At 37.7% G+C, this 11,418-nt stretch overlaps 3 protein-coding genes and 1 pseudogene across 4 annotated transcripts; 3 read left to right on the top strand and 1 right to left on the bottom strand.

The window, feature by feature from the left end:
- LOC104749178 (1-aminocyclopropane-1-carboxylate oxidase homolog 8-like) lies at positions 150-2,081 on the top strand. Its single transcript, XM_010470768.2, has 3 exons — positions 150-898; positions 1,136-1,460; positions 1,581-2,081. The coding sequence occupies exons 1-3, from the start codon at positions 360-362 to the stop codon at positions 1,830-1,832; spliced, it is 1,116 nt and encodes a 371-aa protein (XP_010469070.1). The 5' UTR covers positions 150-359; the 3' UTR covers positions 1,833-2,081.
- Positions 3,044-5,463, top strand: LOC104749179 (annotated as a pseudogene).
- LOC104749180 (U-box domain-containing protein 33-like) lies at positions 5,788-7,640 on the top strand. Of its 2 annotated transcripts, XM_010470772.2 has the most exons (6): positions 5,788-6,249; positions 6,366-6,487; positions 6,569-6,690; positions 6,779-6,883; positions 6,969-7,218; positions 7,333-7,640. In XM_010470772.2, the coding sequence occupies exons 1-6, from the start codon at positions 6,060-6,062 to the stop codon at positions 7,426-7,428; spliced, it is 885 nt and encodes a 294-aa protein (XP_010469074.1). In that variant the 5' UTR covers positions 5,788-6,059; the 3' UTR covers positions 7,429-7,640. The 2 variants fall into 2 exon arrangements, with proteins under 2 accessions (XP_010469074.1, XP_010469071.1); XM_010470769.2 differs by having other exon boundaries at positions 6,366-6,690.
- On the bottom strand, positions 7,669-11,346 carry LOC109124648 (SKP1-like protein 21). Its single transcript, XM_010470773.2, has 10 exons — positions 11,194-11,346; positions 10,413-10,583; positions 9,937-10,161; positions 9,657-9,848; positions 9,461-9,571; positions 9,297-9,366; positions 8,745-8,845; positions 8,487-8,671; positions 8,155-8,270; positions 7,669-7,974 (listed from the first exon to the last, which is right to left on the bottom strand). Exons 2-10 carry the CDS (start codon positions 10,446-10,448, stop codon positions 7,952-7,954), a joined length of 1,059 nt encoding a protein of 352 aa, XP_010469075.1. The 5' UTR covers positions 10,449-10,583; positions 11,194-11,346; the 3' UTR covers positions 7,669-7,951.

Below are 11,418 nucleotides of genomic sequence, written 5' to 3' on the forward strand. Positions count from 1 at the left end.
ACGCATGTACATATACTAAATATAGATATGATCACCTTAGATTTTAATATTATATATGATGAATTATGAACTACAAAAAGTATTCTATAAAAAGACTGAATTTGTTAATGGGTTGATGATCACAGGTCACTGGCCATATTCTACTGTATTTGTTAAAAATGGTTTGATGGTCACGGGTCATCGCCCATATTATAATGTATTAGTTAATTATGGTTTGATGGTGGCCATATTATACTGTATTTTGTTAATAATAGTTTGATGCTTTGAAGGCTTGAAGTCAGTATGACAAGTATAAAAATACTATAAGACTAAGTATGTCGATGTAAATCGTAGAAAGAAAGAAGAAGAAAAAAAAAGCAATGGATTCAACAACAGCCACCATTGCAACTGATCGTTTAACTCAACTAAAATCTTTCGAGGAGACGATGGGAGGCGTGAAGGGCCTTGTTGATTCTGGAATCTCAGAGGTTCCAGCTATGTTCCGTACTGCGTCTCCGGTTCTTTTAGAAAGCCCAAAACCACCACTAGGAGATTCACAGCTCACGATCCCAACCATCGATTTGAAAGGAGGAGTGTACTTCAAGAATCAAGATTCAGACACGCGAAGAAGCTTGGTGGACAAGATAGGAGAAGCAGCGGACAAATGGGGTTTCTTCCAGGTGGTTAATCACGGGATCCCGCTCGACGTGCTGGAGAAGGTGAACGAAGGGGTTCGCGGGTTTCACGAGCAAGACGCTGAATTAAAGAAACGGTTCTACTCTCGCGATCACACTAGAAAAATGGTTTACTACAGTAACTATGATCTCTTCACCTCTCAGGCGGCGAGTTGGAGAGATACCATGTGTGCCTATATGGCCCCGGATCCTCCCACATCAGAGGACTTGCCTCCAATTTGTGGGTAAGGTCCAACTCTTCTACAAACGGGTTTCTAAAGTTTTATAAGAAAAGCTTTTATCAAACCAAAAAAAAAAAAAAAAATAGTTCCTAATTAAAAAAAAAATGATATATAAAAGATTATTTCTTTCAAAATCAAGTACAAATTCATTTTGATTGAAAAGTGTTTCTAAATACATGATGATGAGCCATTGATAAAAGCTCTTAAAATCTGAATCAAAAATTCTTTTTGATGTGGCAGGAAGATTATGATGGAGTACAAAAAAGAAGTAATGAAATTAGTGGAATTGCTCTTTGAGCTTCTATCAGAGGCTTTGGGCTTAAACCCTAAACACCTCAAAGACATGGATTGCAGCAAGTCTTTGGTCATGTTTGGCCATTATTACCCACCTTGCCCTCAGCCTGATCTTACTCTAGGCTTAGTCAAGCACACCGATTTTTCTTTTCTCTCCATTGTTCTTCAGGGGAATGTCGGAGGGCTTCAAGTTTTCCATGATGACCAATATTGGCTCGATGTCCCTCGCGTCCCTGGGGCTCTCGTCGTCAACGTCGGAGATCTTCTTCAGGTTATATAAATTACTAGTAACCTTTTAGCTTTGTTTTAATTTGTATTGATAGAACGACGTTTCATCAATGATTTTAGACGACGGAAATGTGACTTTAACATTTTTATTTTTATTGTGCAGCTTATAAGCAATGACAAATTCAGAAGCGTGGAGCACAGGGTAATAGCAAATGGAGCAGCTGAACCGCGGATTTCAGTGGCATGTTTGTTCAGCATTGTCATGAAGGAAGATCCTCGAGTATATGGACCCATCAAAGAGCTTATTACAGAACAAAACCCTCCCAAGTATAGGGACACCACCATCGTCGAGTTGTCAAGCATGTACGGGTCTAAAGGGGTCAATACCTCTGCCTTACACCCTTTCAAGATCTGAGCAAACTGACCGAAACAAATATATATCTTTTTTGTATCAATAACGAGTGTCTGCCTCACTCCATGTCAAGATCTGAGACATTATTAATTTGGCCAAAATAAAAAAGCCTTCATATGTCACGGACTCTTCTCCTATATCCTTTCTATCTTTAGTAATAATTAATGCCGGTCTGTTGTTTAAACCCGGTTTAATGTTTACCTTGGTTTAATTTCTGAACTCTATCTATGTAAGGGCGGGCACTTAGCCTCATTTAGGAATAATTAATCAAAGCTTTTATCTTCTTCATTATCTTAACTCACAAAAACTGTTTCATTATAATAATAATGTGTGGACTGAACTCGCATGTGAGGTAAGGATATGAGACATTGACCAAATAAAAGTCTTTGAAATATATTTACTCACTGAACTTAAATTTCTCATCCCAAAACGTTAACACCGACTGAATTTAAAATTCAAAAGTTAAAAGGATTCAACTTAAAAATAACCAAAGATATGGGATTGAAGTTAAAATCACAAAGTATAGCGGATAAAATCTATAAATATCACAAGATGAAGGGACTTAAACTGAAAAGAACAAGAACTAAACTTCGAAAGATGAAGAAAAATCTTAAGTGTCCGCGCCGTCAGAGAGAGTCTTTAATTGATAGTGAAGCCGGCTAGGTTCTTCTTCCTAAAGCAGGGAATCGGGCTAGAGAGGTTCGACTAATGAACATGAAGATTTCTCGATACGTACGATTTGAATATCGCGATGATTTCGTCGTGTTCATCATTTGAATCCCTTTAGACCGATTCTCAGATTTTACAGTTCTCTGCGTTGGCGACGAGGAGGTACGTAAAAATAACCACTGTCCTTAGATTATTAAACTAATCATAAAAAACATGGTTTCCTCTTGAGCTTTTGTGTGTAAGCTCTTGATTAGGTAGAGTTCTTAAAAGCCTATAAAGTCTAACTTTATTATTACGCGACTAAGTAGAGAGTAGACCAGGTCGTTAGAGAGAAAGTGATTGGCCTTGATGAGGGGCAAAATTATAAAAGCACATGAGTAAATAATATATATGAGCTTAGGTAAGCAAGCTTACGCACAGGCTTTTGACGACATCAATTTCTAGATTTTCTTTGACTTATGTACCAAGTTTCCGTATTGCTTTTGGTTTATACATATGTCGACATTACTCTTGACATACATAGACACTATCGCTTTCAGATTCTTCTTATGGCAGCTTCTTTGGAATGAGTTACATGATTCAACTTCCTTGGGATAAGGCCTTGTTTGTGTAACGTGTTTGTCTTGTAATTGAAAGCCTTGTTTCCTTGTCTCTCTCTATTCTATATATTCTCTGGGAGTTGAATAGCTTGTTGTCTCATCAACTACCTTGTTAAATCAAATCTCTATCACTTTGTTCTGCAAAAATATTCCCTTTTCTCTTTGTTTCTTTTGTATGGACTCTAGTCACTATATATGACACTAAAGATTCAATGGCAACTGGCCTGAGAGAGACGCTGGTGGATGAGAAGATCTATGTCGCAGTGAGAGAGATAGAACTAAAGAGCAAGACTACACTCGTTTGGGCGATACAGAACAGTGGAGGCAAAGAGTTTTGTATTGTCCATGTTCATCAACCGATCCAGATCTCAGTCCGTAAGTACTTTATAAATCCTTTTCCAATCTTTTTGTGTTGTGCTGAATTTAATTGGTTGATTTTGGACTATCTTGCTTTGTTCATTCCAAGCGAGAGCGATGTCCCACTACCAGAAATTGAGGCTTCATCAAAAAAAAAAAAGAGAAAGCACATAAGAATTTGGACAAGTACCGTCATATATGCAAGCAAATGCAGGTATGATTACTTAATTATAGATATCCATTTGCTTTGGTTGTACAAGAGCAAGAGTGTTTGTTTCTAAGTTTCCAGCCAAATTGTGAATCAGGTCACTGCAGAGATAATATATATCGAAATGGATTCGATAGAGGAAGGTATCCTCCAATTGATATCCCAGCGCGGAGTTAGGAAACTCGTCATGGGAGCAGCAGCTGATAAACACTATTCAATGTAGGTGGTTGATAAGTGTAGACTTAATTAGACTTTTTGGTTATCTAATATACGGATGAATCACTGAATTGAAACTCAAAATTTTCAGGAATATGAGAGACTTACAGTCCAAGAAAGCTATTTACATTCACAGAGAAGCGCCTGCTACTTGTCAGATATGGTTTACCTGCAATGGATATCTAATATGTTCAAGGTCTGTCCAATTTTTTGGTGTAAAATGTTAAGATATATACCACTTTCTTCATTTTCAATTCTTAATCTTTATTTTGTGTTAACTGCAAATTGACATTAGTAACTGGTTTAGGAATGGTCTTTGGGTTCTGCTTGTGAGACAAGATCTTTGTCTCACAAGTCGCACTACACAAGTGTTTTTTTCTTTTCTTTTGGTATTATATCAATGCAGGGAAGCTAGAAGAAGAGATAACTTGTGTCTAGAAGGTGCATCTTCAAGTTCTTTGAGCCAATCTGAGATAACTACTAGAGGAACTGAAAGTGTTCCAAGCTCAAGTATAATTAAAGATGATAATCAGATTCGGATCCAAGTAGCTGTCGAGGAAGCTGAGAATTCGGAAAGAAAGAACACTTCAAGGCATACAAGCGTGAAGAAGCTGAAAAAGCTGCAGTTGATGCAATCAAAAGGGTAATACAAGTTCCTCCTAACATGTTTTATTGCTTAGGAAGTATCAATTTCTTTAACTATTGTCTATAACCAATAAATGTAAGGCTAAACAATCGGAAAATAAGTATTTTGAGGAGCTGAAGCATAGGAGAGAAACAGAGAAGGCACTGAGTAAAGAGAAAAAAGAACTTGTAAAGATGAGATCAGAATCCGAAATCCGAATAGCCGAATCTAATATGGTGACAAGAAAGCTTCAAGGCAGTTATATCATATCCATGAAAGCATTGAAAAGGCTTAGAAAAGAACAAGAAAAGTTGAATATAGAGCTTAGAGAAGTATCAAAGCTGAAGAGTAAGCGTGAACCACCTCAGTACTTTATCTGTCCCATTACACAGGTAAGAAACGTTGTAAGATCAATGAAAACTACTAAAAATGATCAAAATATTAACAATCAGAAGAGAGAAACTGCTATTTTGTTGTGACACTTGCAGGATATAATGGAGGATCCACATGTAGCAGCAGATGGTTTTACATATGAAAGAGAAGCCATAAACGGGTGGTTCGAGAGAGGACACGAGACTTCTCCGATGATAAACAAAAGGCTTCCTCACACGAGCCTGGTTCCAAATCTTGCCCTTCGATCCGCAATACAAGAATGGCTTCAAGCTCCTGAATCATTGAACAGATCCTCTGCTTGTAGAGATACAAATCAAAAAGGATCTTTCTTTTAAGTCCTTCGAACCTTGATGCAGTTCTCTTGTGGTCTTTTTTTTGATATGGTATATTGTAAGTCTTTTACTTACTAGTCGGTGTTGGTTGGTATGAGTCACACTCGTTTGTGGGAGACGGCTTTGGATGATACTAGTAGACAATAAATTTGATCACCTTTGATTTAAATGTACATATGACTAATTCGTTACGATTATTATACTTTCAATTTCAATATGACTTTTGGGAAACAGACACGGCAAAGCACTCACGCGCCTTTTAATCCAAAATTCCCTTTTTAAAAAAGAAAAATATGAAGTCGATCGATCGCGTTTTTATTGCAGCTCCATTTGAATTACTCTCCTTCAATTATCGAAATAGTCTACTTTTTAAGGTTTATTTACACCTTAGTACAGTATTATTTTGTAATCAATCCCCTTATGATTGACGATTATATAAAATAAAACTTCCAAAGAATTGTATAATCTGGTGAAATGTTTACCTAATTTTTACTTCATACCTGTTTTTATATATATATATTTTAATGGTCTAATCGACAGTTGATTACCTCCTCGAGTTTTGATTAGGTCGTTGACACTAAAAGGGATTTAAAAAGTAAAAATCACACCAGAAATAATACATACATATACAAGTTCCAGATCGAATATTCGAAAGAACAGAGTAACACCAGAAAGGGATGACACATGCCCTTCATCGGATCTTTTGTTTCTTGATTCCCATATTTCTATATTAAACATTTGACGAGAAGAAGACAACACCATAGCTTTTTGTCTGAAACGAACCAGCCATTCTCAAGATCTTCTCATTCACTTTTTTCCCGAGAAAACATTATGGAGTTTGAAGGAGCAAAAAAGCACAACATGGAAGAAGAAGAAGCAGTGATGGATGAGAGAATATACGTTGCACTAGGGAGAGAACCTGCCAAGAACAAGTCAAATCTGACCTGGGTATTAGATAACTGTCAAGGTTACAAGATCTGCATCCTTCTTGTTCATCGACCTGCTCAAATGATTCCTGTCTGTAAGTTTTTCTATTTCCTCGCTCCAACAAGGCAACAACTCCTGTCTGGTTTATACACGAAACAGAGAGCTCTAAACGAAATTGACTTTTTATGATCTTTCTCTTTGCTTCCACAGTGGGTACCAAATTCGATGCTGCAACCGTAGATGAAGAATTAGTGAGAGCATACAGAGAAAAACAAAAGGCCAAAACAGTCAAGATTCTTGATGAGTACCTTAGAATATGCCTCCGCAAAGGGGTATTGTGTGTCTGTGTGTATACTCTTCTTTACATAAGGGATGTGAAGTTTCCGCCATTTCTAAGGAGATTGGTTTTGCAGGTTCAAGCGGAGAAGCTGTGCGTTGAAATGAACTCGATCGAAAAGGGAATCCTGCAGACGATTTCTGAGAACAGAGTGAGGAAGTTCATCATGGGAGCAGCTTCTGACAATCATTATTCAACGTATTGAGTCTTTAGTCTTCACGCTTGTGCTCCTGCCTTTTTGTAACCAGGTCTCTCAAATTTGGCATTTTTGGTGATCTGTTTTCAGTAAAATGGAGGATTTGAGATCGAAGAAAGCCATCTTTGTCTGCCAACACGCGTCTGTGACTTGTCATATACGGTTTATCTGCAAAGGATATCTCATCCATACAAGGTTCAAGCCAGAGTCCATCTCTTTCCCATAGCTGTATAGATATAACATATGATATTTTTAAGTTTGACGTCTGTGTGCAACGTAGGGAAGCTAGAATGGATGAAGTCCGAGCTCTCTCAGCTCTACTATCTGACTTTCAACGGCTTGTCTCCCCACATTCAGATCAAGAAAGTGGAGTTTCAAAGAGGAACAGCGAGGAGGAGGACGAGAGAGCATCACGAACCAGCTCTTCTCGGTCTGCTAGTACGATTTCATACTTTGGAGGATCTGAGGCTTCCTCAAGTGTAAGTGTACTGGAAGAGAAATCAAACTATCCATCTCCACCCTCTTTACCGGTAGGTAACACCTGCTATCCTGAATAAGAGAGAATACTTTCTTTTTGTTTCTTTTCTTTCTTTCCTTAACATTTCACCTGGCTCATGAACTGCCTTACGGTGTTGATCCACTAGTGCACCGGAATGGGACTGGGCATGATAACCTTCCTGATTAACTCCACCAAACTCTGGCAAAGGCTTGCTATCCAAAACCATAAGCATGGTCAATGACCCCACCATTACCTGAAAAGCCACATAAAGAAGAAGAGGACAAGAACATAAAGCTACAAAGATCTTGATCACATCTGTAAATACAATGTATCTCATATTTGTAAACCCCAATTGTGTGAGGAGAAGCTGCTTTGAGATTTCCTCTCCTTCTCATCTTGTGAGCAGTGTGAGGCTTGTAATTCTATATAGATAATGGAATCATCTTCACATTATTCTTGAATTTTTTTAAAAACAAAAAAATGAGCCAACCAACTAAATGCTTTCACCAGTTCTTTAATTAAAAGTTGTGTACAAAGGGTTGATCACTAAAAAGGAGTTAGAAAAAAAAACAAAACAAAACTGCATCCTACCTCTCCGGATTAACTGAGAAGGAAGAAAGAAAGCAGATTGTGGAAAGAAAGAAAAAATTACAGGAGGACACACATCAAACGCCGGTGACCGGAACACCACTCTCTCTAATTGCTTACATTCTAGTGGGGATCTCACCAAAACTGTTCCAGCCATTGGACTAGCGTTTTCAGCTTCACTTGTGTCCTGCGGCTGGACCTTCAAAGTTCAAAACGAATGCAAATCAAAACATCTACCATCAGCCATCAAAAGCTATGTAGAATACTGAAGTACGGCGTAATTAAAGGTCTAAAACGGATGCGGTGCAGTTCACCAGCTTCTTGTGCTACACTGTTCCCATAAATGTAAAGATTAACCAGGAAAAAGGATAGCATGTACCTGTCAACCGCCTTGTAGCCCCATTTCCATTGATGGAAAAGTGCACAGGCTGCCTTTCTTGTCCTATTGATAGAACCCAACTAGAGTTCAATCTCCGAGCAAAATCCTCTACCTCTCTGTATTAACATAGGTTCAATAATTTTATTTAGTTTCACTTAACCACTTAATGGCTGCACAATTCGATGTAGATCTACGTATAGAACTTCAGGTGCATCACATGAAATTACTAGAATATGAGGTTTGTAGAAGGTATATTTGGAGGTGGGACTGATATCAATTATTTCAGCACAAAACGAATACCTCAGGCAGGAGTTTGAAAAAGAGCCACTTACCTATCAAGCATTTCCTTCAAAGCTGGATCAATTTCATCATCTATATAACCATCTTCAAACTCAGTCTTTGGCGTAAAAATGTCATCTTCCATACTAAGTAAGTTAGATACATCTCCCAAGCTGGACGAAGTATTGTCAACAACCTCAGCACTTCGTGATTTGGAAGGATGATTATGTTTTGAATCCTAAGAAGAAGGAACTTCCTTAGTATCTTGATTACTACTACCAAGGAGCAATCAGAGAGAAACTAGTTTAAACCTTTTCTGAAGCTTCACATGTTCCCATTGATGTACCATTCTTCTGCTCCTTCCTTTTCTTGTTCTTCTTTTTGCTCTTGGAAGTCTTTACCACCTTGTGATCTGTGAAACATAATAATCCTTCTCTCCAATGAGAGCTTTAAAAGGAAGTAGAAAAAGAGAAGAGCAAGAACCAATGCTAACAACATAAACACACGCATCAAATATTTCAATCTATCTATGCACAGAGGGGTTATGAAAACAGGATATCAACCAGGATTTGAGCATTATACAATCAATTAACTCGGCCAAAAATGCATAAGCAAGAAGTCTACTGATATGAAAAGTGACCAATAATAGCCCAAGAAATTGCAGCACAAGACAGTGAGAATCTCATATCAGGCCCTCATTCAGCAACTAGAAAAGAGCCTACCAAAAATTTACAAAGTTGAACGTAGCATCAAAATCGACTCCAGACATGAGCCAATATGTCGTGCCATCAACATGGATTGGACAACTCGGAGCAGAAGAAGGAGCATGACATACATGAGAGAACTGAAGTTAGGAAAAGTACCTCTGCCATTAATAAATGATAACAGGTCATCCACAGAACGCTCATCGACATGTTCTTCAACCTCGACATTCTAGGACATGGAAATAGCCATAATTATAAAACTAGTACAATAGTTCATTCTTACAAACCAGTTCCTAACTTCATAATTAAAATGCTCATCACACCTTTAGTTTCTCTCTTTCTTTCAATTCCTTTCTTTTCTTAGCATACAATCTATTCAACAATCGAATCCGTGGATCATCCATTGTGTTCTTCAGAGGCTCTAATTTTTCCTCCTGATAAATCGTAACAAAAAGTTAAAATAGAGAAGTAGATAGGAATGACACCTCCTAAAAAGAGATGATCTTGGGCACAACATACCTCGGTAAGGTCATCAGGCAAATGAAATATTTCGCGTATCTCCTCGGGGGTTTTCCCCTCAATAATTCGTGCAAGGGCACGACTAGTAAGATCAACCAACGGCTTCAACTGCAAACTGTCAGCGGCTGAGGTCAACTCACAGAGCCTCTTTGTATCCATCCGGATGAATTTTTCATCATATATTTTCCGTTCCTAAAAGTAGAAAGAGCTCTATTAAGAAAAAGCATATGATCATCGACATGACGCCATTTGTTACCAATTTGAAAACCTCCAAATAAACCTTATTTGAACGTCCAGGTACTTGATGAAATCTGCAGTAATCAAAAATCAGGCTTAACATGGCTGGATTGACTCGTTGTGGAAGAGATATTGCGTAGTTCTTAGAAGATCCAACACCCTTTTGTATAACTTCTTGACATATCATGGGACAGAACATTGCAACCTCTTGTTCCACTTGTTGGATTGAGCCATCAGCAGTTTCAAGCCATATATAGGATTTCATCATCTATGTTGACGCCACAGAAAAAGTAATTAGTCTTGGTGCAAGGTAACGAATATCACACTCAAAACTAAAACGCTTAGTATGAGAAAAAAACTATGTTGTAACAAGTAGGCCATGTAAACGTATATGAGAAGAACTAGAGACTAATCACAATATATATATAAATATATGACGCAAATGGTAGGTTGTTAACTTTGAGCAAAATATCTAACGATATTAACCGTCATTCTCTATCTTGATAACTAACGTCTTACCTCTGGTTTGATGATGGCCATTTCACCTTCTGACATTGATTTGTAGACCCAGTCTTGGGGTATAAAGCTCGTTGAGATTATATCTTATATTACAAAGTCAAGTTCCAATAAATAGGACAGTCCCCACTATAAAAAGCAATTACTTTTCTTGGATCTTCAAGTTTCCCAACACTGCACACAAGTAGGTCTATGAGCATAGAGCACAGACAGCAATTTCAAGCAATATCCGGAAACAGAACAGCAAACTAAAGTAATAGACAAGAAAAGTTATATGATCAGAAATAGAAATAAAACTTCGTATTCATGCTAATCACTCAGAAAGCTTAAGACTTAAATCAAAATGCAATAGGTCCACACAAGATCACAAGTCTAAAATCAAGGATTCGGAATCGATTCAACTCTCTCTGTTTCTCTGTTTGATGGGAAAGCAAGTTTCTATTTTAAAATGTGAAAAAGCCTCCTCAAATCATTGAATTCGTAAAACCCTAAAGCCTAGAAATGGATAGAGAGGTGACGATGAATACACCAGATAATGAAACAATAGACAGAGAGGTGCCGAAACTAAAATTGATACAATGGAGAGTGAAATTAAAATAGGAACAGAGTGAATTAACACAAGAGCGAGAGAGATAAAGAGAGATAGCATTCAAAATTATCAAATGAATACAATCGAAACCAAAGCAGCAGAGGCATAGATAGAGAGAGGAGAGATACAAAAACAAATGGAGAATCAATAAGAGAAAGCAAATAAATACATAGACGAATACAAAGCGTGGCGTACCTTTATGACCGGAGGAGAAGCAATGAGTGAAGACGGCGGAGGAAATTATATGAATCTGACGGAGGAGAACGGCGGCGGCGGCGGCAGGAACAGACCAAAGAGAGAGGAGAGAGGAGCGGATAAGAGAGAGAAAGAAGGGCTTAATAATATTTTTGGGATTTTTTTTTTTTTTTAGTAGTAATTTTTAAGTTCTCGCGCAAAAAAAAAAAAAAAAAAAAAAAAAAA

This window comes from Camelina sativa, chromosome 16 (genome assembly GCF_000633955.1).
Source record: "Camelina sativa cultivar DH55 chromosome 16, Cs, whole genome shotgun sequence".
In the NCBI taxonomy this organism is placed as follows: domain Eukaryota; kingdom Viridiplantae; phylum Streptophyta; class Magnoliopsida; order Brassicales; family Brassicaceae; genus Camelina; species Camelina sativa.

What these genes read in the sequence shown, in the direction of transcription:
- LOC104749178 (XM_010470768.2), top strand. Translation starts at nt 360, where the DNA reads ATGGATTCAACAACAGCCACCATTGCAACTGATCGTTTAACTCAACTA. An exon ending in GACTTGCCTCCAATTTGTGG is followed by an intron (nt 899 to 1,135) that starts GTAAGGTCCAAC and finishes TTGATGTGGCAG; the next exon opens with GAAGATTATGATGGAGTACA. An exon ending in ACGTCGGAGATCTTCTTCAG is followed by an intron (nt 1,461 to 1,580) that starts GTTATATAAATT and finishes TTTATTGTGCAG; the next exon opens with CTTATAAGCAATGACAAATT.
- LOC104749180 (XM_010470769.2), top strand. Translation starts at nt 6,060, where the DNA reads ATGGAGTTTGAAGGAGCAAAAAAGCACAACATGGAAGAAGAAGAAGCA. An exon ending in TCTGACAATCATTATTCAAC is followed by an intron (nt 6,691 to 6,778) that starts GTATTGAGTCTT and finishes ATCTGTTTTCAG; the next exon opens with TAAAATGGAGGATTTGAGAT. An exon ending in GGATATCTCATCCATACAAG is followed by an intron (nt 6,884 to 6,968) that starts GTTCAAGCCAGA and finishes TGTGCAACGTAG; the next exon opens with GGAAGCTAGAATGGATGAAG.
- LOC109124648 (XM_010470773.2), bottom strand. Translation starts at nt 10,448, where the DNA reads ATGTCAGAAGGTGAAATGGCCATCATCAAACCAGAG. An exon ending in TACCTGGACGTTCAAATAAG is followed by an intron (nt 9,849 to 9,936) that starts GTTTATTTGGAG and finishes TTCTACTTTTAG; the next exon opens with GAACGGAAAATATATGATGA. An exon ending in CATGTGAAGCTTCAGAAAAG is followed by an intron (nt 8,672 to 8,744) that starts GTTTAAACTAGT and finishes CCTTCTTCTTAG; the next exon opens with GATTCAAAACATAATCATCC.